This window comes from Fusarium subglutinans, assembly GCF_013396075.1.
Source record: "Fusarium subglutinans strain NRRL 66333 chromosome Unknown NRRL66333_c0000036, whole genome shotgun sequence".
Lineage (NCBI taxonomy): Eukaryota > Fungi > Ascomycota > Sordariomycetes > Hypocreales > Nectriaceae > Fusarium > Fusarium subglutinans.
The window spans coordinates 44,569-68,300 of NW_023502099.1; the positions used below are offsets into that span (position 1 = coordinate 44,569).

Genomic DNA, 23,732 nt, shown 5'->3' on the forward strand with positions numbered 1-23,732 from the left:
TTAGATCTTTCAGGCGAAGAATGTTCAATTGTTTCTTGGGCATGAAAAATGCGAATAAAGACCCAGGTATCTAACTCATTCGAAATCATGCAAAGCCAACGTAGCCGGCTGCTTCCCAAGGCTTGGAATTATACCAGGTGATGATCAAATGTTTATCGAATACGTTATTGCGACATGAGTTTGTCCCGATGAAGCAGTCCCACTATCACGACAGAGTCTTAGCGTGTCCCATCCAGAAGGAAGAGGGTCAAAACTCAAAAGCCAGAACGACCAACTTGAGTTATTTAGGCATGGATCATTGAAATTCCGACGGCATGCATCACCAACTGACTCTCGTCAATCTTCGATCGAGGGTAAATCTAAAGCCTACACCATCGCCATCCCTAAGAACAGCATACATAGAAGCAAAGACTATCAACCTATCATATTCCTGTGTTTCATTCGCTGCATCTCCCTCTTGTCACGAAAGAATCTTGAATCTTGCAAACAGTCTGTCCTACAATGACCGTCTTTAACATCGACGAAGAGGACAACCTCAACCGCATGCGCCGCGGCGATCTGTACTACGCCTTCACGCCCGATTTGGTAGCCGCCCGTAGGCGATGCAGGCAAGCTGTCACTCGACTCAACGGAGCCGAGGACCCAACACGCCGCGAGATGGCCGAATTCTGGAGACAGTAAGCTCGACCCGTGTAAAAGGCTCCCTCATCTTTACTCACACCGGGTCAGGATAACAAACGACGATCGCCCTTTACCGGCGCCTGCAGCCACAGAAGATGAGGAGGACAACGTGTTGCACGAATATCCCTGGATCGAAGCACCCATCAGGATCGACTACGGCACGAATATCAAAGTAGGAAGCAATGTTTTTATCAACTTCAACTGCACAATACTTGATACATGCCAAGTAACCATCGGCTCAAGGACGTTGATCGGACCAAACGTTTCATTCTTCTCTGGTACGCATCCTCTGAATCCTGAGCTGCGTAATGGCACAAACGGACCAGAACTGGGTGGCACAATCACTGTAGGAGAAGATTGCTGGATCGCGGGCAACGTGACCATTCTCCCGGGTATCACCATCGGTACTGGTTCCACGGTTGGTGCGGGAAGTGTTGTCACGAAGGTTTGTTGCACTTCGTTTCTTGTGTTACGGTATCTGACATTTCCGCAGGACGTACCGCCTTACCATGTGGTTGCTGGGAATCCTGCCAAGATCATTCGTAAGCTTGAAAGGAACCCGAACGGAAAGCAGCAAGTATAGATCAAAGTCTTGAGTGGCCTGGAGTATGAATATCAACGTGACATTTCTCTCGAAGTCCCAAGATTCTGCAGGCTCTCCAGAGTGTTGAACCAGAGTCAGGATGTAATGGCATCCAAGCTTGAGTATTATCCAAGTAAAGTTAGAAGTATATAGTCAATGCGTTATAGTTTCTAGTAGCTCTGGCACTATGTCGAGCATTGATCCAACAACGGAATTGCCTTTGCGACTCCAGCGCGAAAACACGAAGCGTGGTTCACCACTACATCAAAGCCGAAGCACTACAGATATGCGAACGATGAGGGAAAATATTTAATGGTGTGTGTGATCCGAGTGTATTGCTATGAATTGTTTTCTTCGCGAAACCCATGTACGCTGCAGCACTTTGCAGCAGTCGTTAGACTTGTGCGTTCTCCCGTGTCCATCGTGCCAACCGAGAGGGAATCATAAAACTCAGCCGTCCTCAATCAAGAAAATGCGGGGACTTAATCTCTCCATCCACCGCCGCCGCTGCCACGGCCATAGCCACCACCACCACCGTAGCCGCCGCCGCCGCCGCCGTAACCACCACGGCCACCACCGCGACCGCCACCCTGGTTGGCCTCGCTGACGCGGATCTGGCGACCCTCGAATCTGGAATCGGTGCGTTAGAATCATTTCCGTGATGTATGCGATGTTGCTGCGTGTAACTCACTCCTGCTCATTCATAGCGTTGATGGCAGCGGAAGCATCGTCCTGGCTGGCGAAGGTAACGAATCCGAATCCCCTTGATCGACCAGTCTCGCGGTCGGTCATGACAATCTAGAAAAATAAATCGTATCAGCGTCTCGAAGCTCGAAGTGTGCGGGCGGGCGGAGGAGTGCTTACGGCGTCAGTGACCTCACCAAATTCGCTGAACTTGGCGCGGAGAGAGTCGCTGGTTGAGGCCCAGGCGAGGCCGCTAGAGACGTCAAATCAGCTGGAATCCATCGTATTCAATACTCGCGACTTACCCGACAAAGAGTTTGGACATGGTGAGGGACTTGTGTTTTCGACGCGAAAATGTGACGATTTTAGAGGAATATGCAATTGTCAGACGGCGCGGTGCGTTATATAGCCCTCAAGCCACAAGTTTCCCCTCTTTTCGAGCTGCCCACGTGACTGGGGTAGACTGGTAATGCAGCAGGACCAACCTGCGCTTGCGCTCCAAAAACAGTTGCCTACCTATTATCATGACGTAGTGTCTCAGCCTCCCTATCATCGATCAGGCTTAGCCGATTATTGAGTTTCCCTGATTGATTGTTTTGTGTTGGGCACGATTATTATTCAATGTTAGCTACGTAGAAGTGCATCTTTGTGCCTTGCTCAAATCTTGTGCGAGCTGCTCAAATCGTGACGCTTTTTAACTCTCCTGTTAAAATGCTAACAGGCCTTAACTCTCGGATCGAAACAGCAGAGATTGCAGTGGGGACCTCTCTCCCTTGAGCTACCCAAGATCGACGGAGCTGGGCAGCCAACAGCCAATCAGAGTCTGCCACCGAGAAAAAGGGTCCTGGAGCCCTCCCCGATGTGGCTAGTGATGGAGGGGCTTGGAGGGGCAAAAAGGGTCCAGCGCTAATCTGCAAACACCTCGCCACTATCTATCAAGGTGCAAAAATTGCCCTGCCCTGGGCTAGTGGGCGTGTACCCGCGATACGCCCGCTTGGCACCTTAGAGCATGATGTTCGGCGCAGCGCCTAATGATGTGAGAATTGCCTGAAAATTGCGCAATATTTGAGTTTTCGATAAATATTCTTCAGCCGGTTGAGGTACTGATCTATTCCAAGTAATGCGATAGAGACTGTATTCCAGAACGATTCCAACGTCCAAACTGTTCAACGGCTTCGCTGTCCCCCGCCATTCCATCGAACTTGCGAACCACATACATTGGTACGTGCACATCACAGAAGCCCAGTGAAATCAGCGTCCTTATAATCAACATCGCGATCTGGCCAAGCACCAAGTTTGCTCAAGAAGTCAACAAACCCACCTTCGCCGCCCCAGTAATGCTTCATGAAGTTCGTCATCATATCTGTACCATTGAGGAGCGCACCGCTTGTCCACAATTTCCCGTCTCTGACCCAGCGCTTGGTGACCCAGTTGACTTCTGGCGCTTGCTTTCGGACAGTCTCGAGCACAATAATCGGGCCAGTTGCCGTTTTGCCGTTCAAAATACCGGCCTGCAGAGGAATGAGGACACCGCCACAGATGCTGAGGAAAGCAGAGCATTCCTCGTAGGCTTTGCGAACAAAGGCAAGCTCAGCTTCATTGGGGGTGTAGTGAGCAGTGTTTGCGCCCATGAGAACGATATCTAGCGTAGGGCAAGTATTGAAAGAGTCCTTTCCGTATCAGTACAACGGAATGAGGTTCAAGTGTCAAGTGAACATACCGTAGCCACAACCTTGATACCACTTGTCAAGATGGAGTGAGAATCAGTTCCCTTCTCAGAAACCCAATGAAATTCCATATCCATTGTCTCGGATTCGAGCTTGGCAGGCGCAACGCTTTCAAAGCTGCTCTTCCATGCTTTCTTGGAGAGTCCGTACAAGAAATCAATGGGAGCGACGTCGAGAATCTCGGTCTCGCTGGAAATATATGAGCGGGGGTTCGTCGGCTGATTCTGCTCACTCACCTGTTCATCAGAATGACACCGATGTGAATGGTCCTGGTGGGCTTTGCGAGGTCGAAGGGGACGGACATATTGGTTGTTTTCGACAAGGAGGTTATGATGAGTAAATGATCGATTGTTGTTGTAAACTTGTAACTCACCTCGATTCACAACGAACTCACTTTTATAGATTCTTGTCCAGCCAAGTCCCGAGCTACGTCGGTTTGCTGAGATTTATGACCCGGGACATGGATCAAAGCTCGCTGCAAATCAGTGCAGTGAAGAGCTACTCAGCTGACATCCGAGATACATGGTAGAAACAATTGTGTGTTCTCGCGACGAGGGCGTTTCACTATTCCTTCCTTCGTCTCGTCATTGGCTAAGAACACCGTTGTCGTTTCGATAAACCGGGTCTAGCCACTTGATATCCTAACTTCCGAGTGCATTCGGCTCTTATTATCCGTCACGCGGTTGCTCTTCACAGAGATCAAACATGTAGGCTGCGTTAACCAAAATCGCATTCAGTCAATCCGATAGGATGGATTTTCTCATTTTATGTACGGAGATAGTCCACACGTTTATTTCTGAAGTGTTCGTTTACTAGAAAATAGTGTTGCATGTTTTTACCGTTAAATCCCCGCAGCCTACAACATGAGGTTGAGAATGTTTTGGTTGCGAAGCTTTCCGGGGCATTTGATAGGCCGATAACATGCTGGCAAAGTTAATTGAATGGCGTCTCCATGAGCCTTGATTCGCCAGAAGAGTTGTTCAATTGTTGAAGGGGGATTCTTTAAAGACAATAGGTGACGAGATGTCTTACTGTCTCGGAAGATTTTCCGACACCTAGAATGTGGAGTCAGGCAGACCATGCACTGGTGACGCATCATGAGGACACTAGTGGATCTGGAGAGATTCTCTCGATGGCTCGGAAATATTTCCGAATTATATCAAGCAATTGAGCAGTATTTCCGAAGAATCGAGCCCTTTTCTCCTCTAATTCCCTCTTCAGGTTTGGCCCGTTGAATGAATAGCCGACAATAAGTATCAAGCCATACCCAAACTTCCTGCGTGCGACTCGAGACAGCCCAATTGAGGCCTGCTTAACAAAGGCCATGATGGGATTCGGCACACGGCTCCCCCGCTTATTCGGTTATCAAGACTTGGGGTTTCTTTGTAGATCCCGAGTAGTGCAGCTGAGGGGAAACATGTCACGCTGCTCATCTTGCGTATAAAAGGCCTACAGAGGGGACTGTACGTTACCATGTCATTGCAACACAGAGAGTCACCCTTCCCCCCGTCTGGACTTGAGCTTCACGAACAGCCATGTCTGATCAAGTTATCTACCTCGCTATTATCATTGGCCTGTACGTGCTGTACAAGTTGGCCAACTCGACTGATCAGCCAAAGATCAAGGGCATCCCCGAGATTCCCGGTGTACCACTTTTCGGAAACCTGATTCAGTTGGGGACGGACCATGCCAGAGTTGCGCAGAAATGGGCCAAGAAGTACGGACCTGTCTTTCAGACACGCCTTGGAACAAAGGTAAGAATTCATGCCGCTTTTCATATACGGTATATGTTTTGAAGATTCAATTCTGACTATCACAGCGAGTCATCTATGTCAACTCTTATGAGGCCGTGAAGCATTTCTGGATCACCCACCAGTCTGCACTCATCTCCCGCCCCATGTTTCACACTTTCCACTCAGTTGTTTCTTCATCTCAAGGCTTCACCATCGGCACTTCACCGTGGGATGAGTCCTGCAAGAACCGCCGCAAAGCTGCCGCCACTGCCCTCAACCGCCCTGCTGTTCAATCCTACATGCCAATTCTCGACCTTGAATCTCTCGTCAGCATCGAGGAACTTCTTAATGATTGCAAGGACGGAGGCAAGGATCTTGACCCATCCCCCTACTTTGCTCGATTTGCGCTCAACACTTCTCTGACTTTGAACTACGGCTTCCGCATTGATGGCGACGTCAACTCTGAGCTTCTCCACGAAATCACCTATGTTGAGCGTGAGATTTCCAACTTCAGATCGACTAGCAACAACTGGCAAGATTATGTTCCGCTGCTTCGACTTTGGGGAGCGCAAAACTCATCGGCCGAGGAATTTAGAGTTCGACGTGACAAGTATCTGTCTGATCTTCTGGCCAATCTAAAGAGCAGAATCGACAACGGTACAGACAAGCCCTGCATCACTGGAAACATTCTGAAGGACCCTACCGCCAAGTTGAACGATGGTAAGGAAGATGCGCCTTGCAAAACAATGTTGCTAACGAATGAACAGCCGAGATCAAGTCTATCTGCCTCACTATGGTTTCTGCTGGTCTGGACACAGTTCCGGGTAACGTCATCATGGGCATCGCATACCTCGCAACCGAGCACGGTCAGAAGATTCAAGCCAAGGCCCTTAAGGAGATCTACAAAGTGTACCCCAATGGCGAAGCCTGGGAGCGTTGCCTCGTGGAAGAGAAGGTTCCCTATGTCACAGCTCTTGTCAAGGAGATCCTACGATTTTGGACAGTCATCCCTATCTGCCTGCCTCGGGAAAGTATCAAGGATATCCCCTACCAGGGTGCCGTGATCCCTGCAGGAACTAAGTTTTTCATGGTGAGACAGCCCTGTGCATATGGTGATGGAACATGCAGCTGATCGGAGATTTAGAACGCCTACGCCGCAGACTATGATGAATCACGATTCGCGAATCCTTATGAGTTTAACCCTGAGCGATATATCGACGACAAGGAGGTTGGAACGCCTCACTACGCCTATGGTGCTGGATCGAGAATGTGCGCGGGCTCTCATCTTGCAAACCGCGAGCTTTACACAGCTTTCATCCGCCTTATCACCGCTTTCGAGATTCTCCCTCCCAAGGACAAGAAGGACTTTCCCGTCATGGACTGCATCGAGTGCAACGCCAATCCAACTTCGCTGACAACGGACCCCAAGCCTTTCAAGGTTGGTTTCAAGCCACGAGATGAGGCCAAGGCCAGGGAATGGATTGCTGCTGGTGAAGAGCGAACCCAAGACATAAGGTAATGAAGGAATGGTCTGGATAAGAGTTTAAGAGAACGGGAAGTGGGCAGTGGAAGAATTGTAAGGTTTGACAGGTGGAGATTTAAACCCTTGCATAGTGTTATCTGTTGTTGTCTAAATGAGGCAGAGTCGTTTCGCTACCCGTTTCGTGACGAGTCATCTACACTCTACCCATGCAGATTATGTTCAGCTGCACCAATTGACGCATCTACCGTAGCCAAACTAAACAAAATTTAAGGCTAAAAACTACTGAAATGAAACCGTTTCTCACAAGCTTGGACGATAAAGGCCGTTTCAAATATATAGGCTCGGGCCCACCGTGGCCCTGTTTACCTTGTTAGGGGATCTGTCCCGCGACCTGAAACCAGATCCTCAGCCAGTAAGAGAAAGGACAAGAAGCATTACAACTCGAGGTCTTGGGATATCTCAAACAGTTCAGCATAACCTCACCTGATGCTGGCTTCGCCGAACCCCACACTCGGCGAATGCAATACCTACCCTCATCCACAATGAAAGCGAATATTGCCCGTGCAACAATTAAGCCACCAATGTTGTCTCTCTTGTTTGCAAAACCCGTCCCGAGCACTCGGAAGCGAATTTCCGTACCCGGCGCCGGTACTTGATGGGAGATTTATATATAATGAAGTGAGATCTCACCTTGGATATGGCCTTGATCATCCCATCTTGTCTGGTCTATCTTTCTTTTTCGTATTTTCTTCGTTCTTTACCGGCACTGGCTGCCAACATTGTCCATTCGTTTCTTTGTTTGTAGCTTTACTTTACAATTCGTACATTCTTTCCCGACGATCCTTCGATATATAGTCTTCGCTATTGAAACACCGCCAACATGCGTTTCTCAACACTCCTTTCATCAGCGGCGCTGATGTACCAGGCTGTCTCGGCCGAATCTGTCGAGTACAAGGATGCCGATACGGGAATTACCTTCCAGCAGTACACCGACACGAGCAGCAAGTTCTCCTTCGGTATTGCTCTGCCAAAGAACCCCAGCACCGACTTCATCGGTCAGATGACCGTTCCCATCTCCGAGGGTTATGGATCCGTCGGTATGGGATCTACCATGACCAAGAAGCTCCTCGTTGTTGCTTGGCCCAACGATGGCAAGGTTATTACTTCAGTTCGCCAGGCTGATGGATACACCAACCCTGCCGTTCTCGACGACGATACCGTCTCTATCAAGCCTATCGAGAAGGGTACCAAGGTCGGCACTGACTCGTTCACCTTCACTTTCCTTTGCAAGGGTTGCATCAAGACTGATGGTACCACCTTCAAAGCTGCTGATACCAACGCTGTTCTCAGCTTCGCCATGAGCACCATTGCCCTCGATGACCCCGCCGACTCTGCTGGTGCTCTCAACTACCACGGCGCTGGCTTCGGTGGTTACTCTCTTGACACTGCCGCTGCCCAGTCCGCCGACTTTGAGACCTGGGCTAAGCTTGCTTCCGATGCCACTACCCCTGTTACTAGCCCCGGAGGCAGCACTGGTTCTAACCCTGGCAACTTCACTACCATCGTCTCCAACGCTACCTATGACTACATCGTTGTTGGTGGCGGTACTGCCGGTCTCATTGTCGCTGAGCGTCTCGTCGAGTCCAAGAAGTCTGTTCTTCTCCTTGAGCAGGGCAAGGCCTCTTTCTACGAGTCTGGTGGCCGCTCTACCATGGACTGGAACGACACTGTCACCCAGTACGATGTTCCTTCCATGGCCTATTACCTCACTACCGCCAAGGACACCTCTGCCTACTGCACTGACACCGCCAGCATGGCTGGTTGTATTCTCGGTGGCTCAAGTGTCATCAACGCCATGATGTTTGTCCGACCTCAGCCTGCTGACTTTGACGACAAGTGGCCTACTGGCTGGAAGTGGCAGGATGTCCAGAGCTCCGCCAATAAGCTCTACGAGCGTACTCCCGGTACCACCAGCCCTACCAAGGACGGTAAGCGAGTTGACCAGGGTGCTTGGAACGTCCTCTCCAAGTTCTTCTCTAGCAACGGCTTCACCGAGGTTGATGCCATCGAGGAGCCTAGCAAGAAGAAGTCAGTGTTCACCCACCCTCCTCTGATGGTCAACGACGGTCTCCGCGCTGGTCCCGTCCGTGACTACCTCCCCCTTGCTCAGGCCAACAACAACTTCAAACTCCAGCTCAACACCAAGGTCCTCCGCGTCATTCGTGAGGGTAAGGCTGTCACCGGTATTGAGGTCCAGTCCGGTCCTTCAACCCGCCAGATCATCAACCTCAAGACCAACGGCGCCGTCGTCCTTGCCGCCGGTTCTCTCGCCACTCCCCGCCTTCTCGTCAACTCTGGTATTGGTTCTTCTGAGCAGATTGAGGCCGTTGCCAGCGGAAGCCAGCGCCTCACCATGCCTGCCAAGGATCAGTGGCTCGACCTCCCTGTCGGAGAGAACCTCAAGGACCACCCTATCTTCACTGTTAAGATGAAGACCAAGCAGCCCATGTCCGCTCTGACCGAGACCGACTTCACCGAGCCTAGCCAGACCAACATTGATCTTTTCGCCCAGGGCGACGGTCTTCTTGCTCAGTCTGGCCAGCGCTTCATCTTCTGGGACACTGTCAAGGGCTCCGATGGTGTTGAGCGATACGTCCAGGGTACTTGCGCCGCCGCTGGTGACGATACTGTCAAGGTCAAGGTCTACCTCACCCACGGTGCTACCTCCAGCGGTTCTCTTACCGTCACCAGCTCTGGTGCTACCAAGCTTGTCGGCGAGCCTTACCTCAAGACTGCCGGCGACAAGGAGGCTGTCAAGAGCTTCATGAACAAGCTCATCAGCTTTGCCTCCAAGCCCAACAGCACCCTCAGCATCGCTAGCAATGCAACCGCCGAGAGCCTTATGGCCGAGTACGTCAGCGGCTCTCACTTTGTCGGCTCTGCTATTATGGGCACTAAGAACGATGGTACTAGCGTTGTCGATACTGACACCAAGGTTTGGGGTACTGAGAACCTGTTCGTCGTTGATGGTTCCATCCACCCTGATCTTCCTACCGGTAACACCCAGGCTATCATCATGGTCGCTGCTGAGCACGCCGCTTCCAAGATCCTCGGCGGCGGAAACGATGCTGCCAGCCCTGTCGTTCCCAGCAACGGCACCGTCCCTGTTCCTACTACTCCCATCAGCACTCCCGTCGCTACCAAGAGACCTTCCAAGTGCAAAAGGTCTATGCGACAGCGCCGCCACCACCGTCGCCTGTAGAAGGATGGTGTTATAACAGAAGTGGAAATGCCACGGAGGCGGAATTGATCAAGATCACATTACCATGTACAAATTTTAAACCATTGTCTCAGGACAGCTTCTCAGATAGACCATCTTGATGACTCCAAAATGAGTCTGTTTCTTCAAGCAAACATGATTGACTTGAAAAGTTTGGTTCAAATGCGTATGTGACTAGGTATTGATATCGGACAAGTGACTGTCTTCAGCTATTCAGGTGCGGTACATTTTAATGATCCTGATGGCGTCGCAAAAACGATGAACGGCCCAACTGTTGCGCGTAACTTACAGGGCCTTCGGTGGTTAACGGTCACTAAGAGCCCCGTAACTGTCGCTGCGTTCCCCTCCTCGGGTCGGCTCGGGTAAGCGCCCAGGCGACAAAGTTTGTTCACCCGCCAACATCGCAAACTGAATCAATCGCCTCATTTGACTACCTATGGCAAAAGGAGATCTATTCACTGCGAACAGCAAAAGAAACTGATGAGACTGGGACTCGAACCCAGGAGGATTGCTCCACCAGGAAATTGGTGTTAAGGTTAACCTTAACCTGGCGCCATAACCAACCTTAACCTGGCGCCATAACCAACTCGGCCATCTCACCAAGGGTTTTTAGTTGGGGAAAGTTAGCAAAATGTGTAACATGAGCATCAGCAGATCCATCTCTTCACGACCAGCCCAGACTTGTTCAACGACTGGATGTTACATGCGTAGCGAAGAACTCGTTTCATATACTAAGGTATCCATGAATTGGAGAATCGAGCCAGCCTGTTTTCGTTGTTTGCAAACTCACAGGCAAACACTGTAGTTACATTCTGGCGACCATCACAGAACGTTAGAGCATAATCGTTAGACAAGTTACCAGGAGCTGAGTCACCGCACTCAAAAGCGCGACAAAGCGAATTAATGAGTCGAGGTCTGCTTGACAGCGTCTCTGTTAGTCATGTTGGCTCGAATCAGTTCTCAAGTCTTGTTCTGGCTGTGTCGCTGCGTCGCGACACGTATTTGCCTGTTGGACTAATAGCACTCCAATCGGTTATGGGCCGATGCGAGTCCTCTGCAGCTGATGGCTGCAGTCTGCATACATTTGTACCTAGTTAGAATCGCCTTATAAAATCTGCCAATGGGATTAAGGAACGGGTGCTTAATGTCCCTGGTTTCCGTGTGGTGAATCTGGGCTTGCAAGTACACCTACGATTCTTCGGTATGTAGTATACAGCATTGTCAAGCGGGGTGGGAGGTATTGTCGTCCCCAGCACCATTTAATAAAGTCCATGAGATCTCCATTTCGACTACTACTTGTGAGAAAGGCAATGAAACCGCTCGGGCGATGCAGCCTAGTCAGGGTATCGAGCAGCTTCGATGCATCACACCGCTACCGGCTATACACATCTGTGGGACCATTACACCTCCAAGAAGATCACTTCTCACACCGGTACCTTCAATCTTGCATCAAAGTGCATGAAGTTCCATCAAAGCTGCCAAGGGGCATCGGTGGCGGGTAACACCAGTCCTGGGATGATCCTACGGGTCCGTTTCATAGGGCTGCAGCAAGCCCTGCCGGCCAAGACGTTCCAATATTCCCCGATCTTCATGTTTAATAAGGTACAGTTGATTGACTAAATAGTACTTTGCTCGTGTTTTTGGCTTGTACGTTCCGCCCGTCGCCCAAGCACAGAGACAGCTTGCTGCAATGGAGACAACTTCGGAAGCAGGCATACGATACAGCAAAAGATTAAAGATTTATAAGCTTTAATCTTCCATGCAGTACCTCAATTCATCTTCAATCGACTGGTGAACTCATTAGACTATTGATCGTAGGACTAAGCATCAATTGCGTGGCATCTCAAAGCACTGTTCTTCTCACTGAGTCAGGGACAAGGTGGCGACTCATCCCCGCGGCTTGGCTCTCCTGTTCTGCTATACTAAGAACGCATGGGTATTCTCTTGTCGAATGCTTGATGTGCGACCGGCCAGCTGTCACCAAGTCTCGGCTTGAGTGTTGAAGCGACACACGAGGGCATCGCCGTGCATGACCTTAGAGGCATTGTTCACCAGAACGATGCTGTACTGCCAAACTTCTAACTTGGCATCTCTATGGACAACTGAATAGGCTACTTCTATCTCTGGTACCATTAACTATCTCTAGATAGTTTACCATGCGCTGAGAAGCAGTGTGCTTCGGCCAGCGAGCTGGGGCGCGTCTCTTGTCAGCTTGGCTGATGATTGACAACGTCGGGGCATCATCCACGCTACCATACGCATCACGCCATGGCAATCTCAGCAGTATAAGAACTGTCATCTAGGTGTCGATACCGTTGCATTGCTCCGTGTCAAATGGTAACTTGTCAGTGGGTTTTGCCGAGCATAACCGCCCGAAGCCCTGATCCGATACCGCTGTCGCCCTGACGCCATAAAGGACCCATAAGTAAATGCGCGGTTTTTATCAGATCTTATTCTCTGTTTATCAGATCTTGAGTCCAGTCCAGTCACTGACTCGTCTCACCTTAGTCTGCTGTCGCTGCATGTCATGCTACGTTGTCTCACGCGCGCCCGCCCACTATTGTCGCTATCAACACCAAGAAGTCTTATTCACATTCACAACAAAGCAATGACTGCCGATCATAGCCATGGACACGCTCGTGTCCCTAATACCCTTGAGTGGCTTGCCAAGACCAAGAGGGGGGATTATCTCGTGCAAGTAGCGTGGCCTTTGTGCTGGGGTGAAGATCGCGTTGCCTCTGAGAATGAGGTTGTCAATCTGGTGTGAGTAGTGCTTCACCTTGGCCCAAAAAAGACCGTAGCTAATCACTGTACAGCTACCTTGTTGATGGCAATGCGTATTTCTTCACAGCTGTTGATGTTTCCCGACGATTGGAATACTTGAACAGCACAAGAACTGTCGTGGTGGGCATTGGATACCCGCCCAGTAAATATGTCTATGACTTTCGTCGAGGCCCAGATCTTACACCACCAGCCGATGAGTACGAGATGCCGCTCGACAGATACGGCAAGCCTCGTACAGACATCTCATTTGGTGAAGCCAATGAATTTCTCGATTGGATTAAAGCCGATGTTATGCCTTACGTTGAAGACAAGCTCTTCCCCAAGGCCAATCTTCACACCGGTCGCAAGGCTCTGTTTGGCCATTCATATGGCGGCATCTTCACCCTCAACACCATGTTTACTCAACCAGAGCTCTTCAACACTTATATCGCTGCCAGTCCTGTCATTTGGTGGAACAAGGACTTTTTAATCCGCGAACGTGAGACTGCTTTTCTTGCACGCGACAAGCCCGTCGACCCTCCATTTTCACTGGCTCTTACATGGGGCACCGGCAAGTCAGAGTTGGTGAGAGATCCTGACGACGATGACGAGAAGTGGTACAAGAGACAGAACTGTGCGGAGGACGATAAGATGAAACCAAGCGCAACGGCTTTGGTGTCGCGACTCAAGGATTCTCCGAGTGTCAAGAAGATTTGGACACGTGAGTTTGAGGGCGAGGATCACGGAAGTGTGGCGGTGACGGGTCTTCAGCAGGGACTCATGCAGTTCATTCTCGGCAAGATCTAATATTATTGAAGATAGAATTGATAGACTTGAATTGGAGTTGGCGCATGCAAGTGCGCAAATCGTACAAACTCTTCACAACTGGCGCTGTTGATTGGGTGTGCGTACAGTGGTCTACTGGATGAACACTTCAATCGCGACCCATCTGTCGGAGATCACGAGACAGTAGAAGCAGTTGAAAATGCTCCGGTGTTGGAAATTGCAGATCATTCAATTGCCGTGTAGTTCGTCGACGATACGCTGACCTCGAAAGTATGCCTCAGCTTGCTTCATATCATGGACTGGATAGCATTCAGGTGGCCACTCAGCGACCAGTCACCGGTCGACACAAGATCGATACAAGATTGCAACCGATTTTCACGTATTACTGGAACTTCAAAGACAAATAAAAAGGCAAAAACTGCCATTCTGTTGAGGCGCATAATGCCATCATCGTTTATTACAATTGTCTTTTAGTTACTAGGTATGTAGCATCATATAACATTACTCTTCCACCATAATTTTTTGTTCTGAGATCAATATGACCATATCATCCAAGATACTCCAGTCTCTTAGAAGACAGTACCCTTGGTCTGCTTGATCTTCCTGAGATCGTAGTTCTTGATCAAGAACAGCGAGATAAGAGCGACAGCCATGATGCCAGTTCCGGCAGCAAGCATGCGAGCCTGGCCATAACCGTATGCCTTCTGAATCGCAAGGCGCTCGGGGCTGCCCATCTCATAGAGGAGCTGAGAGTCGAGGGACTCATAAATGGTGTCGAGATCAGCCTGGGCGGACTCGGGAAGATAATCGGCGAGCTTCTTATAGAAGGTGTTGGTCCAGATAGTGGCAGAGATAGTGCTACCGACAGCAGCTCCGATGTTGCCAGTGACGCTAAGAGTAGCCAAAGCAGTAGCTACATACTGATGCTCGACGGCAGCGAGGACACCGACTTGCATGCAAAGAATAAAGGTAGCGCCAGCGATTGAGATGAAGACTTCACACATAATAAGGTAGCCAATGGATTGACCAGGGCGACGGAAGTAGATCATAAGACCTTGAGAAAACATGTACAGAGGAATACCGACGCACAAAATCCACTTGAAGCGTCCGGTCTTGTGCATGGCATACCCGACAATAAAGAGGAGGACACCAGAGACGATCTCAAAGGTGTTGTTGACATAACCGGCCGTGGAGGGAGAAAGGTTGTTTACCACCTGGAGGAACGAGGTAAAGTAGCTGTTCCAGCAGTAATAGGCGATCATGTAGACTAAGTCCAGAAGGCAGACACCGATAACGGTGCGGCTGGTAAGGAGCTCGAAGCGAAGGAATGGCTTAGGGGCAACCAAGCGCTCGTAAGCACCAAAGATGCCCAAAAGAACGACACCCAAAATGATCATCGCAATGATGTAGGGGGTGTCCCAACCTTTGGGGGCGGTGCTAGCGATGGAGAAGGGGAGAAGGAAGATGACAAGGCCAGCAGCGAACAAGAAAGCACCGGCAGCGTCGAACTCAATGAGTCCCCACTTGATGTTCTCCAGGAAAGATCGGCCGCTTGACTCATTGACGAGAATACCTTGCTTCTTGGCCTTCTGAAGGTTGTACCTCAGGAGGATGTACATGGGGATGGCGACGACGGGAAGGACAATGGAGAATGTTCCGAAGCCCCATCGCCACTGATCATCGTTTCGGAGGAAGGCCTCGGCGGACTTGGGGCCAGCGAAGGCTGTGATCATGTATGGAGAAGAGGTGAAGGCGTATGCAAGACCTCGGTTCTTGAGTTGTGTGGAATCGGCCGTGATAACGTCAATGCTGTAGGTGAGACCGGACCAGCCAACCTGCCAGAAGACCTTCAGGGCAATTAGTGAATGTCTGCTGTTGTAAGGGACCGGAGATGACTTACGGTAGCGGCACAATAGGTGGCGAGGTTGCGACTAGCAGCCATCATGGCCATACCAATGGTAGCAAAAATGACCATAAGAAGGAAACCTTCAGCACGACCCCAGATATCGAGGATCTTGGATAGGGGAATGTAGACAGCAGCAGTCATGCAGTTGGCGACAATGCCAATGACGGGAATGAGAGAGTGAGACTCCCATTCACTGCTGGCGTAGGGAACAAGAGTGTAATTGATCTGGCTCTGGAAACCATTGGTAAGGTAGATCAACCACATACTGCAACATCGTTAGTTCGCGACTTTAATTGCGACGAGATGGAAACATACAAAACAAAGACACCAGCAAGAGCCTTCTTGCTCCAGGCCAGAGTGGTAGCCTCAACGGCCTTGACACCATGCTGCGCGTTCTCAGTAACGGCATCGCTGGCGCTACCAGTCTCATCAGGGTATTTGCCAGCCTCTTGGTCCTTTTCGTTCATGGCAGCAGTGACAGTGACGGGTGCCTCAGCGGCATCGCGCTCATTGCCCTTGCGCCCAAGGAACTTGTCGAGAGCTCCCATGGTGATCTTGTCTTGGAGAGAATAAAATAAGCTTAAACTTTGGGAAGACAAGGAAGAAAGAGAGGCTCAGCAGATCATGGGAGGGAAGAGTACACGGTTATAAGTTTAAATTGACAGGGAAAATTTTAAAGCAGTTGTTTAGGAGCAAGGGTGCTTCCGGCTAGACTGTGAAGGATATTGGACGCAATCCACTTTCCATCAGATAAGATCAGGTCTCTCAGGTGGCCAAACCCACCGAGATCGGGCTCGTTTAGGACGATTGGGAAATGTGAACCAACAAGCAGAGAGAAAGTGACAGACTGGAGATTCTCGGAACGCGAGGGATCCAGCGGCTGCAGCCACTTTGTCGTTAGCACAGGCCTCGATGGCACGAGTTACCGGGTTTGTAGGTGGGGCCCGGGGGTTCAATTCGGACGGCGTCAAGCAGAGATTTCCATTATCTAATCTGATTGATCGATTAGATCGAATCAAGAGTTTTTGCTTCATCGGTGGAATTGCTTCTGTAGGGTTTGATCCGTGTTGGATTCATCGTATTGTGGGAGCCTGATTTAATCTTGATGCATTTTGGAGCATCGCTTTGCAGGCGTAAAGACAGGGTTCGCTGAGACTCACTGAGGCCTCACTGTAACCTCCGCTTTTGCAGCGGAGCCTCCCCATTTCGCATCTCACTAGGTACTTTCTTCAGCTTTTGCCTATGGCGCGGGATTGTATTACCTAGAGCCAACCAACTGCGTGATCTTGGCACCACGATACAAGGATTCCCATCAGGCGTCTTTTGTCATGTTCAACCAACGCGTCGGAACACTCCAACAAGATGTCGTTAAAAAAAAAACCCTGCATCAGCTGTCGACGTTCTCCGCTTGGCAAACAACCCCATCGGAAGCTCGCCGTAGAAAGCCCATATTTCTCTCTTGGCAATCAACAATAACTTCCTCTTGGCACATAGAGCTCCATTGCTCATCATCAGTAGCCTACAGACCATGCCCATTTATGGCTAAGACTGCATAACGAGGCTTGATTCTGGCCTCACAACCAGCGGACCAAACGCCACAAGGGGTCAAGTCCTCCAGGGGTCGGGTGCCTCAACCGCTTGAGCCGCGGGTTGTGGGAGACGAGTCACTCCACTGAAGGTCGTGAGACTGGACCCCTGAAGCTAGGAATGTGCTCTTTTTGCTCGGCCAACTATTTGTGCTTTGGTGGGAAAAGAAAGTTTGGGCGAGGCACGCGATCTTGTTGCTGCAAGCCTCGACGCAGTTTATCTGCCGCTTAAACAAGCTTAAATGACGGCTGCAACCGGCGCAATTTCGTCCAGTTGTCGGAGCTCATTTGCGTTAAAAAAACGGGAGCCGTAAGGTAATGAAGAAAATGGTCCCCCACGCTAGCTCCGTGTCACGAGAGGGTAGGTAATTCATGACATTTCCGGAGATAAACAACAGCCGACCAAAGTTCCGAAACTCATTCTAGCTGTATCGCCAGTTGACTTTATTGCCGTGCAATGGAGTTGCTATATCCAGAGTTTGCGGTTGATAGAAGCGCCAAAGTACAATTCACCTCGCTGTAGCACGTTGATCTTCAATCGCAACCTCTGCATGTAATTGAAGCTGATCAACAGGATCGGCGATGCCGTTGCGCCTTGGCAACGTGTCAAAGGATTTCTGATCGGTAAGATCGGATCACCGCTTGGCCAGTATCTTGGCAGAGTTATTCCCGTTGGAGTACGAATTGCCAATTGTGAACCGCTTCACTAATGCCGGAACGTCACAGCCAAGAGGTTGTAAGAACACACAACAGCGATAATAAAAATTGATTGATAATAAACAAGTCGCTAGCATTATTTTACTATCCAATGGCTATCAAATTTCCAATCCAACAACTTTTGAAGACATCTCCCCATTCATTTACAGCTTAGGCTCAAAGCCAAAGGTCGTGCCAGCGACACGAGGCTTGCCTTGGTTGAAGGGACAGATCTGGAAGAAGCGCTCACGAGAGATCTTGACGAGGTTGGATCGCTTGTGAGGCAGGTCCATCCACTTGTCCTGGTGAAGACCGAATATCATCTCATACTTGAGGACGTTCTCGCTGGAGAGACGAGGCTCGCCAACGACGTTCTCAGTGCGGTGGTCATCGAGGAACTCGTAGTGCATCACACTGGGCCACCATGCCATAACGCGATACTGCCCGCGGAACGTATCGTTGCCGACGAGCGAGTGTCGGCCGCGATCGAAGTCAAGGCAGGCGTAGTGTTGACCCATCTTGTCCTCCTTTGCCCAGTACAGCTCAAAGTAGGCGAAAGGTGTGTCGTTGAAGTAACCCAGAACAGCGAACTGATGAGGGTCATCGTGGATGTTCTTGAGATATGTGCGGTGCTCATCAAGAGTGCCAGTCTCCATCCATCCAGCAGCGACACGAGGGTCGTTCTGCCATGTGTTGAAGAGACCCAGGTGTTCGGGGTTCTCGTAGTCAAGAGCGACGAGGTTGAAGTGCTCGTCAAGAGATGGGATGTACCGGCTGTAGATGTGACTACCGGCAGCAGGCTTGGGTGTTCGGCGCGGGTGACGCAGGAGAGTGGACTCGGAGGTGGGCGTCATCACGTACTCCAGATGAGGCACCACGTTGGCGGAGTTCCAGGTAGGAAGCCAGATGGGCTGTTGACCCAATGGAGAGGCACATCCCTGCCAGAACGCGCTGCGAAGAACAAGAACCTCAACTCCAGTGCTGGGTGCGGGCTCGACGCCCTTGGGAGGAGGAGGCATGTTGATGGCAACCATGGAGAGGACAAGCTCCTTGGCCAGATCCTCAGCGCCAGCGCCCTCAAGACGAAGACGGAACTGCTCTACATCGAAGTGATATGTGAAGAAAGTGTAGAGGAACATCCAGGTCTGCGCAAGAGTAGGAGTCTGCTTCTCCCAGCTCAAGGACCAGACAGGACTTCTTCTAGCACGAGCATACTCACGGTTATCAGAATCAGGGATCTTATCAGATTCCACAGCGGGAATCTTGGAGAAAACTAGATCATCTGCATGGAGAACCTTGGGGAACGGCTTGCCCTCTGTGACGGAGTCGTCCTTGCGCAGACGATAGGACTGCTTACCCTCAGCAGTGCGCTCGAGGTAGTAGGTGGACAGATAAGGCAGAGGCAGCCTGATCTTGATTGGCGACTTTTGCTGGAATGGTTCTGAAGACATGATTGTTGGTTGATGGCTTGTGACTACTGACTGACTGACTGAACTTGTTCTTTTTTCTCCCCAGATTTTATTTATACCCCGATCTCGGTGTTGAAGGGTCTTGGCCCAATCAGATTAGATAAGATGTATTCCATCTTTTGCTCGAGACGGCGAATATCCCGATGCCTACCGTGAAGTGGACAAGCCGAGGGAAGCAGGGCAGGGTAGGGGAGTCCGTCTTGTAAAGCTTGGAACTTGGAAGCTTGGTCGGGGATGAGGTGTCGTGTTGTGTCCGGTCTGTGCCGATTATCCGCAGTCCCTGCGAGCTTTGCAGTGGGATCATGCCACTAAGTAGACGCTAATTGGGGCCAAGTGGATGGGGTGTGCCCCAATTTGAGTCGCGGAGATTTAGAGTGGAAGCTGTTATGGGGTTCTGAGTTTTTTGCTCGCTGACCCGGAGAGGAATTTTGTCTGGTGTTGGTGAAGCTCATCAAGTATTGAGCTGCTCACAACAAGCACTACTCTAGAGAACGTATTGACTAACTTGCATTAAGTTCCCCTCATTCCTCAAGTACGAGAGTTAATTCTTTTGATCAGCTTCGAATCGCCTCCGACGTCACGACAGTCGTAATAATGGAGGGTGCATGCGAGCTTGACCCGTTCTTAGTTGTAACCCCGGGATGGCATTCACGCCACTGACTTTCGCTTCACCACTACGAAACAAGGCTTGCCGAGCTCTACCTAATCAATCACTTTTTGCCATCAATCAGATTAGATTAGATTGATATGTTCTGCGAATCGCGAGTGCCCGGCGACACATGGCTTGGAGCTAAAGCATCACTACCAGGCTTAGGGTAGGAGTCTGGCGATGCAGATGGCGAGCACAAGACGTTACAATAAAACCGATGCATCGACTCGTTGGGTATGGACTTGAATGCATAATTGGTAATCCGATGAAGTTTATTGCTTTTGTACGGCTGAGCGAAACGAGCGAAACAGAGCGGTAAATCACTTGGTTTTATGACCGTTTGATCGGATATGCCGACTCCCTGGTTTGCTCATTCGCGCCACCGAGCAGGCTACGATATGTGCTATCACAAGCTGGAAGGCAGATTCCAAACGGTGAGATCAGATCCCAGGTGAGTTATTCACTGTGCCGCGAGGCTGTTTGATGGGGTTATAGCTCGAATGGAATGTCTACGAAGTCATGGTCACGCAGCACCGAGAGTTGTTTGACTCTTGGTCGTGTAACAGCGCAACATATGCGACGGAAGCCATGCTTGACAAACGCCTCCATCAGTACCCCACGCAAACAAGTGTAGAAGCACCTTGAAGTTTGAGTCTTTGGAAGCGATCGGAAAGAAGCAATTTACTCGTATCAATTGATTGTGCAAACTGCGGCATCTTTCAGCGCTTCCGCCGACCACATCACAAATGCACGTCGTCACCCGCTGGCCCCCTCGATCAATTGGACCGTTGCGCAAGCACTCGCAGGACAACGAGGAGCTGAATGGAGACTATTGAAGCAAACATGACCATGAAAACACAATTTAACGCGACCAGAAAAGTTGCCGAAACACGTACTTCGCAGGGCTGGTTGCGCTGCGAAAGCTGAGGGCACATAGGTCAAGCAGGCCCTTTCGCGACCGCATCACGCTCACTTGTGTTTTCAGCTCCTGGTTCAAGAATCGATCTAGGGCCCCGATTCATATATCGCTCATTATTCATGCCCAATCACCGGCTTATTCAATCGTGTTTGAACTCGATGTCATTCTTGTCGAGGCGAGAAAGATGCGGTCTCGGTTCGGAGGGAAACAGTGGCTTGCTTGCTCAACTACCGATAGCACCGGGACATGCTTGTTAGCCAAGAAAGCCACATTTTGGCATGAGTGGAAAAACGAAAACAACAAACTGTAGCCAAGGCAGTGAGATCCATGTCTAAATGGTGTTTTCCAGCCATTGTACGTATATTTTGGTGCGAGTATTCTGAGAGCGCATTGAATGAAGCTCTGCTGGAACTCTTTAGTTAGACCAGTCCTCACGTCAAAGCAGGCAGTGATCATCCCCAAGCTCTTGGAACTGTCATAGCTCCCATGAAAATTCTGCTCAAGCATCCGATCTCGGTGCTACGCTAGCATCATGCATGATCATGAAAAAGAAATCACTAGAATGCAGCATGTGATGCATTCTGGCCCTGGATTATCAGATGTGATTGATTAGATTCTCAAACGGTTCATTCCGTAGCTCGACGCCAAAGCGACCAGGTGCTATGCCATGCGCTGGAGGGGGCGTGGGCGTGCCAGAGATCGAGGGACAGGGATCTTTTCAACTGAACCCTTCTGGAACTCTAACGCAGGCTTGGGTCACATTGCACCATCTTTTTATCTGATCGGAACAGAATCATCAAGAGACTGGCCATTGAGCATCCTCGGCTTCATCAGATAAACCCTGCCGACCTGTTTTTATCACCGAGTGCAGCACATAACCGTATACTCACCGAAACATAGACTAGACCGTCCACAATCCTCCAGCAAACCGGTCACCATGGTGCAACACACGTTCAGTCGCCAACCACCAGCCCAAAGCTATGGCCTCGTCTCATTCCCAGCACAACACGTTATGCTCGTGGTCTTCAACCGACCCAAAGCCCTCAATGCAATGACCAGTGACGCAGAATATGAGCTCGAAGCTCTCTGGGAGTGGTACGACGACGAGCCCTCACTGCGCTGCGCCATTGTCACAGGCGCTGGGCGTGCATTCTGCGCTGGCATGGACCTCAAAGAATGGAACCAGATCAATCAGCGCAAGAGAGACGGAATTCCCGAGAAGAGACCCATGGACCCGCCCACGACGGGATTTGGCGGCCTTTCGCGAAGAAGCGGAAAGAAACCCATCATCGCCGCTGTAAACGGTCTGGCGATGGGAGGCGGTTTCGAGATCATCGCCAATCTCGACCTCATTGTCGCTGCGAAGAGCGCTACCTTTGCTCTTCCTGAGGCTAAGATTGGTGTCGTTGCTAATGCAGGCTCTCTACCAAGACTAGCAAGAACAATTGGTCGCCCGCGCGCCACAGAAATGGCTCTCACAGGGCGGAGCATCAGTGCTGCAGAGGCCCGCGAATTTGGCTTTCTCAACGCCATCACCGAAGACGCCCCAGCAGACAGCGATGTGCTCGAGCGACCAGTGGTGCAGAAGGCGCTGGAGTACGCTGCGCTCATCATCAAGAATAGCCCCGACAGTGTTATTGTGTCTCGCGCGGGTATCCTTGCGGGCTGGGAGCATGGGAGTGCTGAGAATGCAGTCCGGGTGCACCGTCAGACGTGGGACAAGATCATGGCTGATGGGCACAATTTCCACGAAGGCGTGCAGGCCTTTGTGGAGAAGAGGGCACCGAGATGGGTGGATAGCAAGCTATGATGCATGACAGTGCATTAATGAGGCATTTTCCCTCTGTATTCTTTCTTGTTTAGTATAGAGCCCGACATACATACTTAATTCACATTAGAGCTAGCCACGCTGCCACGGCGGTTTCAGACACGGACAAGTACCTTGCAGAAGGCTCCTAAGGACCTAATCGTTCAGTGGCTTGTGGTGTGACGCCATGGCAAGCTCGTGTGGAGATTTCACAGATCCTTGTCAATCTGATCAGATAATGAACTTATCAATCACCCCACCACACGAAGAGAAAAAAATGTCGCCTCGGCTCCATGGGGGTCATCACTTCATCCACTACGTCCCCGCCGACATGTCGATTATTACTACTCTCCGTATAGTAACGGAACGAAGAGAAACCCTGTTCTCCCTTAGGTTGCAACGCTGTTACATACCGCGGTGGAGAGGCCTGCAACTCGACCACTTCAGCCAGGGCCAGTCTTGTTCACCTCCATCGAACCATTTGCTACATGCAATACTACGCGGATGAATCCTTTACCAGAGCTCTGGCTACCGCATCGCACTCTACTGCATGAGTTCATGCGAACGTGTGTTTCCCCTGTTTAAAGAAGCAGCCTCATTCACAACCGCCTTGGCAGAGCAACCTCTCACCGAAGCCACGCATCTCCCCCTCCCTTCTTCTTGCCTCTTTGCCCGCGCTAGTTCCGCAACTTTTCACACGGGAAGCTAGGATGTATCCAAAGGGTCCATCGAGCGTGGGGCCTTTCATCCTCTTCACGTCGATTCACGTACGGATTAGCGTGCCGAGATCAGCAATGGACGACCGATGAGCAGACGACTCCCCAAGACGGACACCCTCCGAAGTCGCCCATGATGGGAAGCTCGGGACCCTGAGTGAGTGAAGCTTCAAAGGTCCCCGTCTACCCCCCACACAGCTTGTATACGATATGCTCAAGACGGATGGAAAACCTCTGTTCAATACGTAATGGTGTTCCTGCTGT

General features: G+C 50.5%; 9 protein-coding genes across 9 annotated transcripts; 5 read left to right on the top strand and 4 right to left on the bottom strand.

The window, feature by feature from the left end:
- Window positions 1-501: 501 nt before the first annotated feature.
- FSUBG_4036 (acetyltransferase) lies at window positions 502-1,264 on the top strand (the record flags this gene model as incomplete). Its single annotated transcript, XM_036681982.1, has 3 exons — window positions 502-677; window positions 730-1,126; window positions 1,175-1,264. 3 exons carry the CDS (start codon window positions 502-504, stop codon window positions 1,262-1,264), a joined length of 663 nt encoding a protein of 220 aa, XP_036540343.1.
- Window positions 1,265-1,746: 482 nt separating this feature from the next.
- FSUBG_4037 (nucleotide-binding alpha-beta plait) lies at window positions 1,747-2,273 on the bottom strand (the record flags this gene model as incomplete). The annotated part of the gene is made up of 4 exons (XM_036681983.1): window positions 1,747-1,894; window positions 1,956-2,062; window positions 2,129-2,201; window positions 2,254-2,273. The coding sequence occupies 4 exons, from the start codon at window positions 2,271-2,273 to the stop codon at window positions 1,747-1,749; spliced, it is 348 nt and encodes a 115-aa protein (XP_036540344.1).
- A 907-nt stretch (window positions 2,274-3,180) lies between these two features.
- FSUBG_4038 (uncharacterized protein) lies at window positions 3,181-3,979 on the bottom strand (the record flags this gene model as incomplete). The annotated part of the gene is made up of 3 exons (XM_036681984.1): window positions 3,181-3,618; window positions 3,669-3,864; window positions 3,912-3,979. 3 exons carry the CDS (start codon window positions 3,977-3,979, stop codon window positions 3,181-3,183), a joined length of 702 nt encoding a protein of 233 aa, XP_036540345.1.
- A 1,231-nt stretch (window positions 3,980-5,210) lies between these two features.
- Window positions 5,211-6,927, top strand: FSUBG_4039 (phenylacetate 2-hydroxylase; the record flags this gene model as incomplete). Its single annotated transcript, XM_036681985.1, has 4 exons — window positions 5,211-5,429; window positions 5,495-6,128; window positions 6,176-6,498; window positions 6,553-6,927. The coding sequence occupies 4 exons, from the start codon at window positions 5,211-5,213 to the stop codon at window positions 6,925-6,927; spliced, it is 1,551 nt and encodes a 516-aa protein (XP_036540346.1).
- An 844-nt stretch (window positions 6,928-7,771) lies between these two features.
- On the top strand, window positions 7,772-10,153 carry FSUBG_4040 (cellobiose dehydrogenase; the record flags this gene model as incomplete). The annotated part of the gene is made up of 1 exon (XM_036681987.1): window positions 7,772-10,153. The coding sequence occupies one exon, from the start codon at window positions 7,772-7,774 to the stop codon at window positions 10,151-10,153; it is 2,382 nt and encodes a 793-aa protein (XP_036540347.1).
- A 2,626-nt stretch (window positions 10,154-12,779) lies between these two features.
- On the top strand, window positions 12,780-13,741 carry FSUBG_4041 (ferri-bacillibactin esterase; the record flags this gene model as incomplete). Its single annotated transcript, XM_036681988.1, has 2 exons — window positions 12,780-12,934; window positions 12,988-13,741. 2 exons carry the CDS (start codon window positions 12,780-12,782, stop codon window positions 13,739-13,741), a joined length of 909 nt encoding a protein of 302 aa, XP_036540348.1.
- Window positions 13,742-14,289: 548 nt separating this feature from the next.
- Window positions 14,290-16,174, bottom strand: FSUBG_4042 (major facilitator; the record flags this gene model as incomplete). The annotated part of the gene is made up of 3 exons (XM_036681989.1): window positions 14,290-15,567; window positions 15,621-15,891; window positions 15,942-16,174. The coding sequence occupies 3 exons, from the start codon at window positions 16,172-16,174 to the stop codon at window positions 14,290-14,292; spliced, it is 1,782 nt and encodes a 593-aa protein (XP_036540349.1).
- Window positions 16,175-18,072: 1,898 nt separating this feature from the next.
- Window positions 18,073-19,359, bottom strand: FSUBG_4043 (aerobactin siderophore biosynthesis iucB; the record flags this gene model as incomplete). The annotated part of the gene is made up of 1 exon (XM_036681990.1): window positions 18,073-19,359. One exon carries the CDS (start codon window positions 19,357-19,359, stop codon window positions 18,073-18,075), a length of 1,287 nt encoding a protein of 428 aa, XP_036540350.1.
- A 2,523-nt stretch (window positions 19,360-21,882) lies between these two features.
- Window positions 21,883-22,755, top strand: FSUBG_4044 (enoyl hydratase; the record flags this gene model as incomplete). The annotated part of the gene is made up of 1 exon (XM_036681991.1): window positions 21,883-22,755. One exon carries the CDS (start codon window positions 21,883-21,885, stop codon window positions 22,753-22,755), a length of 873 nt encoding a protein of 290 aa, XP_036540351.1.
- Between the last annotated feature and the right edge of the window lie 977 nt (window positions 22,756-23,732).